Source organism: Muscardinus avellanarius (assembly GCF_963383645.1).
Source record: "Muscardinus avellanarius genome assembly, chromosome: 12".
NCBI classification, from domain to species: Eukaryota; Metazoa; Chordata; class Mammalia; order Rodentia; family Gliridae; genus Muscardinus; species Muscardinus avellanarius.
In genome coordinates this window covers 41,835,029-41,855,867 of record NC_137798.1, presented here as the reverse complement: position 1 = coordinate 41,855,867, position 20,839 = coordinate 41,835,029, and the positions used below count along the sequence as shown (strand labels likewise).

At 36.2% G+C, this 20,839-nt stretch overlaps 1 protein-coding gene across 2 annotated transcripts; it reads left to right on the top strand.

The window, feature by feature from the left end:
• Positions 1 to 298: 298 nt before the first annotated feature.
• MBIP (MAP3K12 binding inhibitory protein 1) lies at positions 299 to 19,920 on the top strand (the record flags this gene model as incomplete). Of its 2 annotated transcripts, none has more annotated exons than XM_080707294.1 (9): positions 299 to 427; positions 3,942 to 4,061; positions 5,841 to 6,065; positions 6,151 to 6,247; positions 9,018 to 9,083; positions 9,331 to 9,483; positions 11,130 to 11,227; positions 18,763 to 18,801; positions 19,816 to 19,920. In XM_080707294.1, the coding sequence occupies 9 exons, from the start codon at positions 299 to 301 to the stop codon at positions 19,918 to 19,920; spliced, it is 1,032 nt and encodes a 343-aa protein (XP_080563420.1). The 2 variants fall into 2 exon arrangements, with proteins under 2 accessions (XP_080563420.1, XP_080563419.1); XM_080707293.1 differs by having other exon boundaries at positions 19,813 to 19,920.
• Positions 19,921 to 20,839: the final 919 nt, after the last annotated feature.

Sequence of the window (20,839 nt, the reverse complement as noted above, 5' to 3'; positions counted from 1 at the left end):
TAAGGCCTAAGAGTCACGGTAGGCTTCAGGATGCCTTGACAGACTACAGCTCCAATCACTCAAATCCCGCGTCCAGCCTCTTTCTAGTCGGCAATTACCCGACTGCTTTGCGTAAAGCTTTCGCAGAATTTGATTGGCATTCGTTCGTGTCAGTCACTGAGAGAGGGCGGGACTAAAAAAAGCTCTGACCTCAACATGACGCCACGTTTACGTCATCACAGAGCGACGGCAGCCGGAGCGGGAGGGGTGTGCTTGGAGCCGCCGCGGTCGGGGTGGGCGGGGGGGCTGCAGAGGTGTCATGGCTGCCGCCACGGAGCTGAATTGCCCGAGCAGCAGAGACAGTAGCTTGGAGCGAAGCGGCAGCCCCAACCCGTCGCGGGAGGTGCTTTGCGAAACCTTTCGTTCACTGGAAACCCTGGCTGCGCAGGTGAGTGGGGACTGCGGAGTCCCAGGGAACCCACGCCCCTCCCTCCATCGCGGAGGCGGAGGCCTGCGGGCCGGCGGGCCGGCGCGGGAGGCTGAGGCCGGAGGGAAGCCCGGCCGGCCGCTGGGGTCGGCGCGGGGAGGATGGCTGTGCTGACTTAAGTTTTGCGGCGAGGCAGCCTCGCTGGCGGTGCCGCTGTGCTCCGCGAGAGTGCGTGGGCTGGCTGAGGGAAAGCCGGGTCGGCGCCGAGCCTGGGGAGGGGGAGCTGCGCGCGGGCTTCCTCCAGGGTTCGGGAGGCGCCCGGGCCTCCGCTCCCCTCCCCTCTCCTCCACTTTATTCATTGTAGAAATTGGCTGGCCAGTACGGCCTGAGACTTTTGGAAAAGTGCCCTCTCCATCCGTTTTGCATGATTTGTTCTGACGAGTTAACTTGGTTTCATTTCTTTTTTCTTTTTGGCTGCGGCGTGCAGCCAAAAACGGCAAGAAGGAAAGTAAAAGGAATTAATAAAAATATTCCTAGAGGAAAGCTGATGAGTTACCGGTGGCTGATTGCCTTAGAACCGTTGTTTTGTAACTAGTGGATAAGTCGCTTTTGCAGAAATATCATAGGAAATTTGGGTTTAGAAACTGGGCTCCTTTCATTCACTTCGATAAAGTCACTTGTTTTATGATGCAATAATCAGCAAAATTTAAATGAGAAACAAAAGTACGTTTTTCTGCTTAAAAAAAAAATGTTTTCTTTTATATCTTACATGGACTATTTCCTGGTTTGTTCTGGGGCCAGTATCAGTGCATGTAGTGGCCACAGCAGGCATTTGTGTCAACGATAATGGTAAATTCCTTTGAAAATAGGGCGTTTGTCCGATACGTGAGAATCATTTCTTGAACGTCTTGGGTGGATGGAAAAATTAGTCTTTTTAAAAGTTTTTTCAGTATTTTTAAAAACCTTAATGGGTTTGTTGTTACTTACAGACATTACGTTCCACTCAGTTATTAATGGACGCTCCTAAAAGACACAACTTTTAAGCTTATTTGTTTACCAGACTTAGCAAAAAAAATTTTTTAAGACTCGGGAACGTTTGATTGTTACTAACATTTCACTTTTAGCATCTCACATTTCACAAAACCTTTAAATGGTTCGAAAGTTAGAGAACTTTTGATGACATGGACTGGAACTTTAAAGCTTATTCATATCTTAATGTTAAGATAAATGTATTCGCCTGTTAAAGAAGTTTTAAAATTAACATTGAGGAATAATTTAAACATTTTTCGCAATATTTTGCATGCTAAAATTTTCAAACTTATTTAAAATTTTTGAGTATTCTGATATCCTAAAAGTACAAATGGAGAAATTAAAATTTACTTATGTCACCTGGCAAAAATGTTTAGAGAAAATATGAGTTTACCATGATACAGTAAAGGGACCTTCTATACAAGTGTCAGATAAGATAGTTTCATCAATTAAATGCCAACCATTTTGCTAATACTCTATATTTTGAGAATATTGTTTAAAAATGAAGCCAGAATACTACACTTATAAAATTACTCTCCCCCCAAGAAAGGCAGCATTTCCTTTTGCAACAAGTTTAAAGGATGTATACTTAATATGCCTAAATTCATCCTAAGTATGATTGCATTATTAAATTTGCTCAATAGGAAACACAGAAGTATTTTGACTCCAGATCACAAAATTTACCCGTTTTAACCTTTTTGCTTGCCTCTGGGTGGCTCATTTCACCAAGCTAAAGACATTGTTAGCTTGAGTTTTTGTATTAATTTAATAACATTTCTACTGAAATGCATATTTAGTAGAAAATACATATATTGATAGTGTGCTAATAGAGATTTTTGAGTGAATGGTTTACTTTTCTCAGATCTATAGGTCAGAAATGCATAAAATTTATATTACTAGAAGGGAGTTAGTTGAATGAATACTTGGATATATTGGGATCATCTTAAAATTAAGTTGTGACATTATTATGTGATTTTCTTAAAAGACCTTAGTTGCACTTGAAGGCTTATCTAATTCTGCTGAGTTGAAATAAGAATATTATTCAAACATTAAGATTTATATTCTATAAGTTATTTTCTCTAGAAAATATAATGGTTTTGCTTTGGTTGAGCATTTGCTTGCTTTTCCCTTCAAACCATATTCATAATTTGCCATAATCAACTATAGGTCTCTTGGTAGACTGTGAAAGTATGGTAACATGTTATTTCTATACATAAACAATCTTTATAGGCACTAAAGTAACATTTCATTAATATCAAAAGCATTAATGTAAAATTTTAAGTTAATATAAATTTATCTTTACCTGTACAGCTTATATAAAGTTTCATATTTCTTTATACCTGTCTCACATGAACTTTAAAATGCTTCTGGTCTCATGTATAAAGGGTAGTAAATTTCTGTCATGGTATTTACTCAATATAGTGCCTATTGGTAATCTGCGATCTCTTTGATTGCATGTACAGTAAATCCTGTACATGTATTGTTTTATTATTATTATTCATAAAATCTGCATTTGAACTGATGTCTGTTTTGAAAAAACATGACTATTTTTAACAAATTATTTCTGTAAGTTTAACATAATTTACCTAATTCGACAATGGAGTATTTTTTATGGTAGAAACACATGTCCCTAGAAAGTTTATGGGGTTACTTTTACTCAAATGACTACAGATGGAGGCTTTCCAAAATTTTCACTGATTTTGATATTATTTATATTCAGGTTCTTGATAGTTTTCTGAATATGATTTTGTACTAAGAGTTCACCAAATTATAAGAAATTTTAATATCATGAGAAAATACTATTTTGCAAAAAACCTGGATATTCCATCCAGTTTCATTATGGAACCACTTTATTTCACGATTGTGGAGAAATATTTGATTTTTAGTTTTAGGCTTCTATGGCTAAATAGTAGCTTAACTTTTCTTGATGTAAATAATAAGGTTGCTCTTTATCCCTATACTTTATATGAATGAATAATCTTGATTTTATATATTTTTTAAAATGTTTAAAGTTGAAATCAATAAAAATTGATTCAGAAGACATCAGCGTAATGATGTATTTGAAGTATGTATTGTGTACATATTTAACAAATGCACACATTAGAACTTTCATAGAACAGTTGTGCTGTCTGTTTAATGCCCTGAGCTGGAAGGATTCTGAATAAGGCAAGCCTATTTTGGAAACCATCCAAAGATTTTAGATACTGAAGCATCTAAAGAGGCTTCATCTCTTTATCTTGCATGGATGATTTAACCTCTAAGATGGTCCCATTACACAGACTTAAGAATAGCATTAGAATGAGATTTTTTTTAATTAAAAAAACCTACACCTTTCTTGCCTTTTAAAATGGTAATTAGGTAGAGAATTTTAATATGTCATTAAATACTTGATAAATTTGGACAAAAAAGGCATGTGTTACTCCACAGAAATCTTATTTTTGTGACAATCCTAGATACACAGTTAATCGTGTAATTTTTGTGATGTTGCTGGTTTGCCCCTTTGAAGCTTAACCTCGAAGATGATGTGGTGAAAATTACAATCGATTGGAACAAGCTCCAGAGCCTCTCGACATTCCAGCCTGCATTGCTCTTTAATGCACTTGAGCAACACGTTTTATATTTACAGGTAAATTTCTTGTTAGAAATGTTAACTTGGTATTGAATATAGAAATTAATTGTAGTTAAATTATCTAGAAATATGCCAGTTCTAGCTTAACACTGTATTAATAGTTTTTTTAAATAAAGGATTACTTACATCCAGATTGGATCTAAAGTTGTTAATTTCAGAAGTGATCAAGACAGTTGTGAGGATGTAGCCCAATAGGCTGATGTGGGTATGAGACTGAATGAATGCAATTCTATTCAATTCTAGACTTGCACTGAAAAATTCAATACAGTTCCATCTATGGTGGGTTATAATTAAGCAATAAGACACGGCAGGTGTGTGTCATGCTATGATAATGATTCCATGCCTTGGGTGAGTTTGGAGGCTCATGGAGTGCTTTCAGTGGTTCAAGAAGTGGCATTATCCCAGCATGACACATCCTGGAGTGTCTATTGCAATTAAACAGTTTCAGCATAGTTTTTAAAAAGAAAGTAATTTCTGTGACATTAATGTCTCATCTTAGTAAGTAGCCAGTCACTATTTTATCTTTCATACCAGTTTGAAATAATTCATCCCTGATATTAGAAGTCAATATTGAATTGTTATTTATGGGAGTACTTTTTTTTTCTTTTTTTTCCCCTTTTTTTTAGTATTTCAGTTTAGTAACAACCTTTATTATGACCTTGCTGGTTTCTGATTGAGCATTTCTGCAATTATAATTGATGTAAGTTGCAGTTTATCTCTAATCAAAGTATAAAATATGAAGTGTCAAAAAGATAAGTAGAACCATTTGGATTGGTCACTTTACTGTGATTAAGGTGTTAACAAGGTTTCAGAAGAGTATTTGGCATAGAAAACAATGGAAGCAAAATTGTAGGTATGAAAAAATAATTGGAATATTGGTAAGTGTTGGTGTGTTTTGACTAATGGAATAAGCATTAATTTTCCGTCCTCCATCCACTCTGTTTCATGTTAAAAGTAATAGTTAACCCTGGTTTTAAAGAGCAGAGCAACGAGCTGTAGAACATAAATGAGGCCTAATTGGGGAGGGGGATGGAAGTAAATGGGTAATATAATTTACATCGTACAACAGCTTTTTTATCCCCTGTAGTTTAGTGACCGTCATCTGTTTTTAGCTGTGGATCTTGATAGGGCTCTCCCCCACCCTTAATCCCGTATTCATTTTCTTTTTTGTAAAATTTCATGACCAGAGAAGATATCTTGCCATGTCAGGAAAAGCCCGAATGTTCACTCAACGTTAACACCTATGTATTTCATGTCTCTGCTCTCATTCACTTTGGCCAACTGCAGTTTCAAGTGGAGAATCTCCAGTGATATAGTGATAATGCAGGGCTTTGCTAAGGGAGAGCACTGGCTCTCATGTTAAGGAGGAAAAATACTAAGCCTTAGTGTTCTGAGTAGGCATTTGAATGACATGTTAATTAAGTGGCATTGGTGCCAGAGGCTGGAGCCTTTGATTTGGCACAAAATAAAAGATGAGTGACAGAATGATTTCCTCAAAGAAAATTTTAAATTTCCTCAGGTTTTTTTTTTTTTTCTTTCTCTTTTTCCTTTTTCAAAAACAAATTTGTAGCAAAGGTTATGGTCATAAGAGCAGGAAACAGCAAACACTTGTATATAGTCAGACCTATGGATCCTATGTACCCACATTTTATATTTAATAATTTAATAGTATATTAAATATTTCATTTATGATACAGAAACTTATATAAATGTATTGAGTGTATAATTAATTTTGGTTAGTTTGAACCTCAGCAGATGAAATTGTGTTCTTCTCAGCCTTTTTTAGCAAAACTTCAGCCTCTGATTAAAGAGGAGAATTCAACTGCTGCTGAAGAGATAGGAAAAGCAGAAATGGGGAACAAGAATGAATTAAATGCCAAATTTCCCACTAGTGACCTACCAGAGGAAGAAAAGCACAGAGATTGTGATTTAGGAGATGTGAAAAAGACACAAATCCATTTTGATCCAGAAGTTGTTCAAATAAAGGCTGGAAAAGCAGAAGTAAGAAGTTTTAGGGGGGCAGGAGGGGAAAAATACTTTTCACAGTCTTACTGTGTCTTAATTGTTCAAACATACTTGTTTGTAGATTGACAGGCGAATATCTGCATTTATTGAAAGAAAGCAAGCTGAAATCAATGAAAACAACGTCAGAGAATTTTGCAATGTTATTGATTGTAATCAAGGTAACTATCTAGATGTTAGTTTTCATAGGAATTTAAGCACAATTTTTTTGCAGTTCTAATCTTTTATTTTTAAAAATGAATAACACCAAGAACACAGTTCAATTTATTTTATAGATTTTTTCCTTTGTAATAAGCCACTGGAATTTCCTTCTGTTTAATAATAGACTATATTCATTTTGATATACAATAATAAGTGCTAACATAAAAAGACTAATGTTTACTTCACATTTGAAAAGATTAAAGTTCCTATAGGAAATAAAGATGAAGTGATGGGTGGCAGGGCTGTTTATTCTTACTGTTGTAAAGGAACTGAGCAGTATGAATTTCAAGTGTGTAAATGTATTTGTGAAATTATGGTGTTAATATAGAAAGTGAACTTAGTAAAGTTAATAGTTTTCCTCAAGAGGGAGCAGTTTTCTCACTACTCCTGAGTTGTATGAAATGTTTATGTCACGATACAACCGAACCGACTTGTCATGAAGACCATGGCATCTTATGCTTTTTTTCCTTTCTCTCATAGTGGATACATTTGGTGTTTTTCAACAGATTGTCCTTTCCATCTTCACTTGATGCTATAATACGCTTACACATCTGCAGGTATGCTGCAGAATACAAAGTATTTCATAACGCCGCCATAGGTGGTATTCAGCCATCCTAGTAAATAATCAGAGCAAATAGTTCTTAGAAAAAAATTATGGAGAGTTCATAATTGGAATGAACATTTTTCTCATTGCCTCTAATATTTCATGGCTAATTAATATGAACACAGAATTGTCAGGTCAACCTAGAAGTGACTCATATCATATTGATTACTGTTCTCTCACTGAAATAATACAGACTCAGGTTGGGTCCTAAATTCAACTTTTGCTGCTATTAACTTTTACATGTGTATGTCTAAAATTCTTATATTTTCCTCTTAGCTTTTCAGAGTAGGTACAACAGTGGCAAAATCTCAGGTACTACATTCTGTCTACAAGCAACCCATGAGAAAGGGTCTGTCAAGGGAGCAAGCACATGTGCCACTAATGTTATTCCTCTGTTCTTCCTGCTAACTCTATTATTATAAACCACTAGGGGATAGAAATTGACAAGAATTGAAATGCTCAGCAGGATTCCTTGGCCCATTCAATCCCTTGCTGGCTCAAAACAGTGCTAGCAAGAATTGCAGTGGAGAGTGCCTAGCACTTACACGCTCACCATCTTTACACCAGCCTGGATTTCTCACTGGTGGATCAGTTAATTTAGATGTTTGATATATAGGTCTGGCATGAATGAGAGCTTCTTTTTTTGACCCTTAGCCTCATGAAATGGTAGAAAGGGAATGGAAAAGTGATGGCCCCTTATACATATTTGAGGTGTCTGGAAAAAATAAAAAGAAGCTTGGGAAGGTGGCACGTGCCTGCATTCTGAACCACTTGGGAGGCCAAGGCAGGAGGATTGCAAGTTCAAGGCCAGCCTATACAATGTAGCAAAACCCTGTCTCAAAGTGAAAAATAAAATGGACTGAGAATGTAGTTTGTGGTTGAGTCCCCCTGGGTTCAGTCCCTAGTACTACAAAAAAGGGTTACATATTAAAATGTGTCTTTGTCTTTTAAGACCTTTTGTTTTGACCTAAGTGTAAACAGTTGACTTTTTTTAAAAAATCAAATTTTGTAGAGAATAAAAGGAATTTTCTTTCAATATCTGGTATACCTTTTTTTTTTCTTTTTACAAAATAATTCAGGGAATTTTGCAGGAAATTTATTGCCTTACATGTTTTTCTAATATTATTATAATGCTTATATTACTATAAAGTACTACATACTAGAATATATATGTTAATATGGTAATAGTATTATATATTATCATCTTTCTACTTTTCCTTTATAACTTGCTTGCCTGATTTGAAAGAAACAATATATTTCTACATGGAAAATAATTGGAACAAAATTTTACTTATCTGAAATTGCATGTTTTATATAAGTGGTAGGATGTGGAAAAGGAGATGCTTTTGTGAAAAGGGATTTTTTTTTAATGAACATTGGAAGCCTAGGTAAGAGTAGGAAAGCATATGTTATACTTGAGGATTTAAGGTCTTTTTTATGTGGAGTCCAAAATAAAAAGGTGTTAAGTATGTATTTAATTCTTTTTATAAGATAGTCACTAAATTTGGCCAGTAATAACAAAATATTAAAATATCTTTTAAAAAGACATTTTAGTAAAAATGAGTTCTTCTATGAAGTAGAATTAAAATACCGTATTCTATATTATATAAATTATTTTTTCCAAAAGCACAAATGGTATTTAGGGTATTGGTTTACATTAAAAATTATGTTGTTAGCTGGATGAGCTGGTGCACACTTGTAATCCCAGCATTTGGGAGGCTGAGACAGAAGGATTGTAGTTAGGCCCTTTGCAACTCAGTGAGACCCGGTTTCAAAATTAAAAAAAAAAAAATAGGGCTGGGTTGTAGCTTGGAAGTATGCCCCTGGGTTCCATCCCCAGTACCACCAAAAAAAAAAAAAAAAAAAAAAAAAAATTGTCATGCTACTTAATGACTTTTTTTGTGTGTAAATCTACTAAATAAAACTGTTAGATGTTATGATTCATTTTAGAGAGTAAAGGTCATTATATATAATGATAACTTTATTATTTACTGTTATTTAGAAGTATATTCTTATTTAGAAGTATATTCTTCTATGGGTAATACTGATGTGAATTATTTATCAGAATCTTGTAAATTTGAAATTAAGAATATATTTAAACTTATACTTGTCTAAATTCTCCTTAGAAAATAGTTGTGCAAGAACTGATGCCGTTTTTACCCCTTACCCTGGATTTAAAAGTCATGTTAAGGGTGAGTAATTATCATATAGTATCTTCATTGCTAACAGGTGCTATTCTAGATTATTGAAAGAATTGAATAGAAATACTTTTCCCATCTAAATTTTGTTTATTTTAAAACACAAATAGTATCTTTCTTCATTCTTGGATTTGTGGTTAGATACTAATTATGAAAATAATATAAAGTACTTACTGTTAGAGAATTTGTTTTTGTTCTTGAAATGTCAACTTACATAGGCTGAAAAGTTTCTTATCTTAAGTTTCTAGAGTTGTGAATACATATGGACCACAGACTAGACCTGAAGGAACTCAAGGGTCCAGTCATAAATCTAACAGCAAGCTTCGAGACTGTGGTAATCAAGCTGTGGAAGAGCGACTACAAAATATTGAGGCTCATCTACGGTTGCAGACAGGTAAGCAGAGTGCACGGTGGTGACCTATAATGTACCTGTGCAAGTGGCTAAGGAAACTCCAGTTCATTTACTTTCCTAATTGTCATTGAGCACCCATGATATATAGACCACTTTTCTGGCTGATACAAAAATGAACAAGACACAGCCACTTCTCTCAATAAATTTATTTTTTATTGTTTATGCTTTTCCTTCTCTTATACATCCTGTGACTTTCTAAATTTAAGAAAGTGCTGTATTGGGAATAGGTTCCAAATATATCCTAATAGTTTCAGTTTATTAGAGTCACAGTTGAAAACTAATGTAGTCTTTTTCTATGACCAATTTCAGAACTTAACCATTTATGACCACTCCCTCCATGTTAAGTGCAAAGTGTGGATAAATGTGAGGTGGTAGTAATGTATGAGGAGAATAAGGGAAGGAGGCTGGGCAGTGCTGGGTAGGTAGGAGGTGGTATGTGTAAGAGGATGGTTTGGAATGTCTTATTGATAAGGTAATTTTGGGGCCCAAATCTGAGGCTGCTAAGAGTAAAGAAGCCTTGGGATTATGAAGGTAGAGGGACTCACAATTTCTAAAGCTTGGCCCACCTGAGTAACTAGAAAAAGGAATCAAGTGGCTGGAACCATATGCATATGGGGAGAATGTAGGGTCTTCGAGGCCATTGAGGATCCTCGAGGCTATTGTAAGGGCTTTGGTTGTTATTCTGAGTGAAGGTGTTTGAAGGGCATGCACAGAGAGGTGACATGATCTGATTTACATTTTTAAAGGATCATTTTTAAGGATTACTGCTGGGTTGAGAATGCAGTCTTTGAAAGGGAGGCGCGACCAGGCCAGTTTGGAAGTTGTGATGATGCAGGGAGAGATGGTGGTGGTCTGGATAACAGTTGGAGTGGAAGGATCCTAGATAAAATCATGAATTTGAAAATCAAGTGACCTTAATGTACAATCCTCTCCCCAAAATGTTTGTCACTGAGAATCAATCTTTCTTTCTTTCTCTTCTTTTCTTTCTTTCTTTCTTTCTTTCTTTTCTTTTCTTTCTTTCTTTTTTTGCAGTACTGGGGATGGAACCCAGGGGCATTCTACCTCCAAGCAACACCCCCAGCCCTATTTTTTAGTCTTTATTTTGAAACAGGGTCTCACTGAATTGCAAAGGGCCTCACTAAATAGCTGAGGCTGTCCTCGAACCACCATCCTACTGTCTCAGCTTCCTGAATGCTGGGATTACAAGCGTGCACCACCACTCCCAGCTGTAAAACTTTTCTAAGCTTTCTTTCTAGGCCAAATGAGAAAATATGGCATGTGAGGGGAAAAAAATCAAAGAAAATAATATAACATATTGCAACCAATGAATTGAATAGTCATTTGTCACTATGCATCTTTCTCCTTTCAGCTGTCAAAACCTATCAGAAATACAAATTGTTCTGTACAGAAACTATATAATAGCACAAATGGGATTTGGAAAGAGGAGGTACAGTCTAGTTTTTATAAAATAAAGTGAAGGATTTCATTCTGTTTTGCTTTTGCTTGTTTAGTTTCATAAGTTTAAGGGTTTCTTATTGCTTTGTATTAGTGTCTCTGTATAATCTTTTAAGGATAAAAAATTGTAAGAAAAATTTCAGCATTATTTCACATTTTTTTAATGTATTTAGGTGGTCCTGTTCCAAGAGACATATATCAGAGAATTAAAAAACTTGAAGATAAAATCCTTGAATTGGAAGGCATCTCTCCTGAATATTTTCAATCTGTAGTGAGTATAAATATCTTCTAAAAAGAAATTATTTATTACATCTAGGATTTGTCATTGTGTAAAAATTCACTTATTGATTTATGTGTGAACCATTGCTTTAATAAAAGATAAATGCATATAACCCTATGTAGGAGTTATCTAGTTTTTAAAAATACTGATTCTGGGTTTTTTAATTTTTTTTTTTTTTTTTTTTTTGTGGTACTGGGGATCAAACCCAGGGCATTGTGTGCTCGGCCACTGAGTTATACCCATGGCCACTGAGCTACACCCACGGCCCCACATTTAGAAGTTTTAAAAGGGGACACTTTATTATTCATTATCCAAATTCTTTTATGCTATTTTCATGGCATGGTAAGTCAGCCTGGATAGTACTCAGTCCTTTGACTATGAACTTGTTCTCTTAATTCTAAAAACAAACGTATCTTCTGGGACCTTGCTCTCAGTTATCACATCTGTCTCTTTAATCCTCCCACAGATTATTTCTCTCGGTGCATAGACAGTTATATCTCTCCATACTAAACAAGCACATACCTCAAGCTGGCACCCTGTTTTTTCTTTATATTGGCCACCAGACTTCCTGAAAGACTAGTCTTATATTTGTCTGATTCCTCAACTCTGGAATGCATGCATTACCCTTCTTTCTGAGGATATTTAAAAAAGTGTTCTGTTGATAAGTATCTTTTTTTGGCACAGCAGCATTTTTCAGATAGTCCTGAGTTTATTATTTTTTTACGTCTTCTGTGGCTACTATATATACCTTTTCTGATTTTTTTAAAAAGCAGTAACATATTAGGACTAAAATAATATAAAACTGAGATTATACTAAAACTCTTGTTATTGAAAAATTATGCAAAATAGCTCAAATTAGCATGGATCATGTAAATCACATGTGAATTATATTTAAATATGTTATTCACTTTAAGTATATCAGCAGTCTTTCTTAAGTTGTAGATTGTGTATTAGAGTGAGATATAGAAAAGAAATATTTGCCAGAAAGAAGGCAGGCTAGGTGCATGGTGCATGCCTGTCATCGGAGTGCTTGGGAGGCTGAGATTGGACCAGAGGTTTGAGGCCAGCCTCAGCATCTTAGACCTTCAGAAACTTAGCAAGGCCCTGTTTCAAAGTTTAAAAAAAAAAAAAAAATTTACAAGGGCCTTCTCATGCCTAATTCTAAGAAAATGTGTTGGTTATATATTACAGAGAGCTTTCCACTTTTATGATTTCTTTAAATGTTTCTTCACAAAAAACTTAAAAAAATTTTATGGCCTTTCCTACAACAATCTCGCATAAGTTTTCACCAAACTGAGTTTATTAAATGATCCCCAGGAGGTTATTTTTCTATTTTAGTTTCATATCTTGTAATTCTTCTTAGCAGTAGAACTGATCTTACAAGAGATCATGACAGTGCTTACGAGAAAGGTCTCCAGTGAGACTTTTCTTCATAATTTACCTCTCTGATACCAGTTTATAAAATTTTAATATATAGGCTTACTTAACAAAACCTTTTTAAAAATTTTGGATCTTATACACAGGATGGAGTATTTCATTAAAGCAGTAGAAGTCACTGGATTGTAGATGATCTTAAATGCTGTGCCCAGAAGCTTTAAATCTAGTGTGGAATCTATTGTAAGCATTTGAACAGAGAAGTAACTTGTGAAAATAATACTTAGAAATATTTTTGTAATACTGTTATAGCAGATCAATGAAAAGGGAGAAACTAAGAACAAGGAGACAGGAGTATACATGCATACATGTGAAGTGAGATCCCTGAATTAGGGACATGAGTGAGAAGAGAAAAGATGAATACAAGTAGGAAAGAAAAGTTGACAAATACTAATGATTGGATGCAGAAAGAGAGTAAGGATACATTCTGGTTACAAAAATGATACCATGTTAACAGAAAAAAGAAAGTATGGAGGGAGATATTTTTTAGAGATCTGAATTGAAGTCATTGGAGGATATGAAGATAGAAGTATCAGGTAAACTTTTCTGAGATGTAGGACTTGACATATGAGAGAGTCTGCTCAGAGGTGCTAGTTTAAACACTGATGGGTAAGAACATTGCAGCTGTCAGGCCTGAATCAGGTGACTGCTTTACTTTAGGGCCAGGAAGCATTAGCAGTGTAGGCAGAAGACTGGCTTGGATGAGTTATTAGGCATTCAGAAAAGGATGGGTGATGGCAACCTGTGAAAAAAACTACTGCTTTTTCAAAAGTATTTCCAAATCTATTAAAAAGAATATATCTTTGATTAGAAGGACCATTTCTCCATTAGTGTTGGAAGTAACACGTTCAAATTAACAGCAAGCTCCAAGGACACACAGAACTAGCAAGGCTTAGAAATTTGTGCTGACTGTCCTCTCGGCCTATAAGAGGAAAGGCCCTAGGGAAAGAAGATTTCACAGTATAGTGAATTAGTCTTTTCTAGGAGCCACACTCCTCACTTAGTCAGCTCAATTGCTGTCTTTTTGCATGAGGAGTTGAGCGCTATATATACCCTACAGAGGACATGACATGTCATTCACTGCCCTCCTGCTCACACCACATCTGTGGTCATTGCATAATTTTACATACTCCTTTCTCAGAAGAAAATGGAAGAGACTACCTATGTAGCATAGTCTAGCTTCTCAAGTTGGAAATTAAGGGAACATTGAGTCCATTATGTTTCCTAAGGTTTGAACATTTGTCAGAAATTGAATTTCTGTATGCTGGAAGATTTTAATTAAAACATTTTTGTTGCCGGGCGTAATCCCAGCACTTGGGAGGCTGAGACAGGAGGATCACACAGGTTCAAAGCCAGCCTCAGCTACTTGGTGAGGCTCTCAGCAGCTTAGTGAGACCCTGTTTTCAAATAAAATATAAAAAACCGTGTTTGTCTGAATTCACAAATGGATGAATTTTAGACAAATGGAAGCTTTTCACAATTAGATATGGATTGTCATTGGAACATAGCATATGAAAAAGTGAACACTAACAGAAAAAGGATGTACGTTATATTCTGCTCGTAAAACAAAACCAGATTATGAGCCAGGCCTGTAATCCCAGTACTTAGAAGGCTGAGATAGAATCACAGGTTCCATGCCAACTATAGCAACTTTAGTAAGACCCTGCTTCAAAATAAAAAGGGCTGAAGATATAACTCATAGGTAGAATGCCTGATCCAATCCCCCATAACACACACACACACACACACTCTACAAAACAGGTTCTGTAAGGTTCTTTTTATTCATTGAAACAGACGTAAAACTCTGAAATAATTTATAATATATGAAACAGGAATTTTGGGAAACAATTGTTCCAAAGATCTTTATCTTTTACATTAAATATGGAAAGATTTTTAATGTGGTAATGTTATCAAAATTTAAGAGCCTGGCTTATTTAAAAGATAGGATCCTTGAGGATTTCCAAAGAATAACTTAATGATTTTATTTTATTTATTTATTTCTTTATTTTGGTGGTACTGGGGGTGGAACCCAGAGGCTTTCTACCTTCGGGCTATACTCCCAGACCTATTGTATATTTTTTTATTTGGAAACAGGGTCTCACTAAGTTGCTGAGAGCCTCACTAAGTAGCTAAGGCTGGCTTCGAACCTGCGCGATCCTCCTGTCTCAGCCTCCCAAGTGCGGGGATTACAAAAGCGTGCGCCACCACGCCCGGCTCACTTAATGATTTTAAATTATAACACTTGAAAACTATAGCATTCTTTGCAAGTATACTTCCACAGCACTTTGTTCTTTTTATAGTACATACCACTTATAATGACATGTTTACATGTCTGTTTTTCAAATACACTTTGGATCTCTCAGTGGTAGGAGCTGTGTCTCTTTCATCTCTGAGCAAATTACATAGTAGACATGGAGTAAATGTGCAGATGGATGGCTGTGATGTGGGTGATAATCAGTAGTGTTTTGTTTTGTTTTGTTTTTGGTGGTACTGGGGTTCCTGGAAACCCTTCTACCTCCAGGCTATGCTCCCAGACCTATTTTTATACTTTTTTTTTTTTTTTTTTGAAACAGGGTCTCTTAAGCCAGGGCGGTTGGCTTCGAACCTGCGCGATCCTCCCGTCTTCGCCTCCCAAGCATAGGGATTACAAGTGTGCGCCACCACGCCTGGCATCAGTAGTGTTTTAAAAGCGTGTGGACAAAGCACTGACTAGGTGTAATTTTTTAGTCAGTAATGGTAACTCCTGGTTCTGAAGGGCAATATGGCAAAGGGAAATGGTGAAGGCCATGTCAACATTTACACATGAATGTTCGTGTGAAAGTATTTAGTGGGCTTGGCATGTAGGTAAAATTAGGTTTGCAGCCGGGCGTGGTGGCGCACACTTGTACTCCCCGCGCTTGGGAGGCAGAGACAGGAGGTTCAAAGCCAGCCGCGTGCGCTGGTTTAGGAAACCCTGTTTCCAAATAAAAATGTAAAAATATGTCTGGGAGTGTAGCCCGGAGGTAGAAGGGCTTCCAGGAACCCCAGTACCACAAAAAAAAAAAAAAAAATTAGGTTTGCAAACACTTTCCGAAGGGCTTCAAAGGTCACACTAGACAGTCTGCATTTCCAATATTATCAGAACACACTTCAGTTTTGTTTGGGTGGTATTAGGAATTAAACCCAGAGGACTTTTACCACTGAACCACATCCCGAGCCCTTTTTATCTATTTATTTTGATTTTGAGCAGTCTCACTAAGTTGCCTAGAATGGCCTTAACCTTGTGATTCTCCTGAAACATGAAGTCTGAGTTGGAAAAAAATTGGAGTCACAAAAACTAGCTTAGATGACATGTCATTGTCCAAACTAGAGAGAAAAGAAAGTGAATCAGGGCAGTGACACTAGAACAAAAGAAACATTTAAGACACAGGTGTAGAATCACTTTCCTTTTACAACTGATTAAAAAGAAAAAGCTAGGCACAGAGGGCCACGCCTTTAATCCCAGCTACTCAGGAGACCTAGGCAGATTGATTGCAAGCTCAAGAGCAACCTGGGCAACTTAGTAAGACTGTCTCAAAAAGGTAAAAAATAAAATGACTGGGGATGTAGCTCATTGATAGAGTACCCCCAAGTTCAGTGCTCAGTCCCAGATAAACAAAACAAAAAAATAAAAGGAAGGAAGGCCTCCTGACCCTTTAGTTTCCTTATAGCATGGATTCCCTGGACATGTGTATATAGTATCATCTTTCCATTAGGAGACAAACATTATAAATGTAGCTATAAATCCATCTAAATTTAAATTACTTGTAGGGAAAAGACAATTTTGAATTATCTCTATGCAGTTGTTTTTTTAGTATAATGTACTTGTACTTATAAATCATTTCTCTCAAGTATCAAAACTTGGTAAAATTTCCAACTTTTTTTTTTTTTTCCTTTGGTGGTATTGGGGTTCCTGGAAGCCCTTCTACCTCCAGGCTACACTCCCAGACCTACTTTTATGTTTTTATTTTGAAACAGGGTCTTTTAAGCCAGCAAGACTGGCTATGAACCAGCATGATCCTCTTGTCTCTGCCTCCCAAGCGCGGGGATTACAAGCGTGCGCCACCACGCCTGGCAAAATTTTCATCTTTTATACTGAGATATCCTTATATCTAAAATTTTAAAGTTTTAGTGTGCCATACAATAGATGGGGTATTACATCCCTGCCTCCACCCCTCTTTTTGAAACAGGGTCTTACTAAGTTGCAGAGGGTCTAAGTGACTGAGGCTGGCCTTGAAATTGTGATCCTCTTGTCTTGGTCTTCCAAGTACTGGGATTACCAGCATGTGACACCATGCCTGGTTTGGTTGGAGCATTCCTTTATTTTTTTAATTTATTGGTGCATTATAATCATACATTTTAATGAGATACAGGTTGGTAGAGGTATACATACACACATCACTCATTTAGCCCTTTCAAAATTCTCCCACCCTTCCCTCCCCCCTCCCTCCTTCTCATGTTTGGCCTAGTGACTTTGATATGTTTGTGAATATACATGTATTAAGGAGTTCCCCTTTTCCCCCCTCTCATCACCGTCAATTAGGTCACCTTATTTAACTCATCTAAGGTTTCTTCTCCTTTGTCTGGAGTCCCTCCTATGTCCTATTTTCTCCCTATGCCTATGAGAAAGTTTTGCCATTTACATTCAGTTTGCTAAATATACTCATTTACTAATTTGCCATTCAAAAGTTTCTGGTGTTGTGAAACTAAGAACATGGAATTCATTAGGCTAAGAAAGAATCAGTAGTCTGTCACTGTGAATGTTGTTAACCTCAACTACAAGAAATTTGAACTTAGATTGGCTTAAGCAGTATGGAAATTATCTTATAAAATAAGAAATCCAGCTGGGCATGGTGGCACATACTTGTAATCCCCTAGTACTTGGGAGGCTGAGACGGGAGGATGGCAGGTTCCTAGAGAGCCTCAGCTACTTAGTAAGGTCCTCTGCAACTTAGTGAGACCCTGTTTCAAAATAAAGAATAAAAAATAGGGCAGGGCATGTAGCTTGGAGTTAAAATGCCCCTGGGTTCAGTCCCAGTATGGCAAACTCAATCAGTCAATCAAAAAGTGCAGTGATAATATAATCTTCAGGGTTAATGGATTCAGGGGTTAAATCATGATTGTCAAAGCATTGACTTCTTTCTCCTTGGTATTGGCTGCTTAGTGCTGGCTTCTTCCCCAGGCAGGTGGTAAGACAGTTGTGGCACATTCAGGCATCTTGTCCATATGCCACAGTGTCCACAGGAGCAGGCTCTCTGGAGTACTTTCTCTCAAAAGAAGGGAGGAAGCTTTTGTCAGGTCTCCTTAATCCTCAGCAGATCTCTTCTTCCTCATTGGTTAGAATTGGCTCCATATTCATTTCAGTCATGTCTAGGCAGTGGGGTAGGATCAGCATTCCCTGAGCCACATCCAGGCAGTGGGTAAGGAGCTGTTTGTCTGGGCCACTGTGCCCACTGTCAGGGTGTGTGTGTTTGTGTGTGTGTGTGTGTGTGTGTGTGTGTGTGTGTTCGTTCTTGCTCCTTGGTCTGGTACACCAGATTATTTTTTCCCCCCTGTCTTTTGCTGTTTTACTTGTTCACTTGTCCTGAGACAGTAAGGTTGAAAACGGTAAGCTGTAGAAAATCTCAAGAGCACCTCCTCTACAGTCATGCAGGCTCATAGAAGCTGGTGAAGCAGGTATTGCCAAGGACAAGCATGGGGTTGCCCAGGTGATGTGTTTAGAATCAGCTTGTGGGCTTTGTTTCTGTCAGGGTTCTCAGAAGCTGTCCATGTTTTCTTCAGTAGTTTATTTTGGTACTGAGGATGGAACCCAGAGGCCTTCTACCTACAAGCTATACCTCTAGACCTATTTTCTATTTTATTTGGAAACGGGGGTCTCACTAAGTTGTTGAGAGCCTCAGTAAGCTGCTAAGGCTGGCTTTGAATCTGCGTGATCCTCCTGTCTCAGCCTCCTCAAGTGCTGGGATTACAAGCGTGCACCACCACGCCCAGCTCTTCCGTATTTTATAAAGGAAACCATGCTTCTCTTCTAAACATGGATTACTTACCTTTTTTTCCTTTTCCTTTTAAATTAGAACTTTTGCGGGAAAAGACGAAAAGTTCAGCCACCTCAGGTAAGTTAAGTTATGCATCTTTCTTTTGGCTTCTACAGTATAAAGTAATTCGTTTTATGCCTTATAAAAGTTTCTACTGTGGTTGCTTTTATTAGGTCATATATTGGTAAGATTTAAGACTGAAGAAAAGGGCAGTATAAATTAATACACTTAATTAAAGAAATATTTGTATTTCTAGGGCATAGAATGACTCATGGGTTAAATAAATACAAAAATCTTTATCCTACTTTTAATAGTATTAAAATGCTTAAAAATGGTAAGTGTTCAAATAACTTCAGTTGCCTCCACTCCTCCTTTTGTGGACACCCTTTTAGCAGGATCTACATAAAAAGAAGGTCGGTGAGTCAGCAGAGGAGGGCTTCAGCCTTACTTTGTCCAAAGTACCTCTGTTACTATATTAACTGGTCAGAGCTTAAATAGTAAGATTTTGCAAGTCTTAATGGTGATAATGTAAATTTAAAGTAGGGAAAACTTTTTAAAACTTGTTGGCTTTTCTTTTTCCTGTGTGCTAGGGATCATACCCAGGGCTTTGCCTATATCTGACCTTTTTTTTTTTTGTATTATTTTATTTATTGTAAAAATAATAGTAAATTTTAAATAGTTGCCATTTTTTCCCTAAGAAAAGTAGTAGTTGATTACAGTTGATCCCTCAGAATTGAGTTTTTAGGTATTTTAAGCATGAAATTTAATTCTAACATTTAATTGGCTTAGTACTGTTGATTATGAATATATTCCAGTTTTCTTTAAAGAGTCGTTAACTATTTCAAAGTACAGAAGGTTCAGGAGAGCTTTGTCATTAAGAAAGAAGGTAAAGAAACTTAAGCCTTATTATTTATGCCTCTAAGTTTATGATATAGTCACTATATGTAGTTCAGCTTCAAAATGATTCTCATAAAAGATAACATTTTATGCTATTGAATATTTTAAATATTTACAGTATATTTAGCACTTTATCTGCATTAAGATACTTTGGAGTCTTAATTCAGCAATTCATGTTTTTATTGTTTATAGCAGAACTATTCATTGGCTGAACTTGATGAGAAAATCAGTGCTCTCAAACAAGCCCTGCTCAGAAAATCAAGAGAAGCAGAATCCATGGCAATTCACCACCTTCCGTGAAAAACTCTTCTCACTCTTGTCTTTTTACTTTTTATATATACACATGCAATTTACACATGTAATTTAATTAATTAAATGGATATGTATTTATCATTGAAAACTTTTCAGTGAAGTCAAGGTTTATTGTTATATATGTCTAGCTTAAAGCAAGTAATCTTGTACTCCAATGAGTTTTGAAATAATGTATTAAAAATAGCATTGTTGAAATTTATTCCCTTCTGTTTTAAAGGAGATATTTTGGAAATTAAAAATTTTAATTTGAAAGTACATTTTTTTGGTAGACCACAGAAAGTAAAATTATTTTGGTAGTGATATTTAAAAAGACTTTTATATTTGTAACATTGGTTAACCAGTGTTAGTTAAAATTAGTACTTTGCACAAAATGAATATTCAACAAAAATTTGTTGACTGATCTGAATTTTAAATGCATGTACAAACTTGTATATTTGCTTTTCAGATGTCTGTGTTAATGTAAATACATAATAGCTACAAAGTTTATCCTTTATTAAAAAGCTGTATGACCTTGAGCAAGTTACTTAGTCTCATTTTGTGCCTAATTTCCTAATCTATAAAGGAGGAATGTAAAGTCTACTTCATTGATTAAGAATAGGTGAAAATCACGCAGTACAGCTTTTGAAACTTTGTCTCAAGGAAGGGAGTTGCCCAATAAATGTAGCTATTACTATTGTATGAAACTTTGTCCATCTGTGAAGAATCTAATGGTATCTTAAAGTTTTATATATTGTCATAGGATTAAACATTTTAAAGGTGTAGCTATTTATATGCAGTCTTTTCAGAGGTCAAGAATTATTTGGTTATAAGAATTAGAAATTACTTAAAATTGCTTGTACACAAGGAATCAGGAGTTTATTTGTAGGAAATATAGCTATACGTTCTAGCATCTAAAAAGCTGTCATTA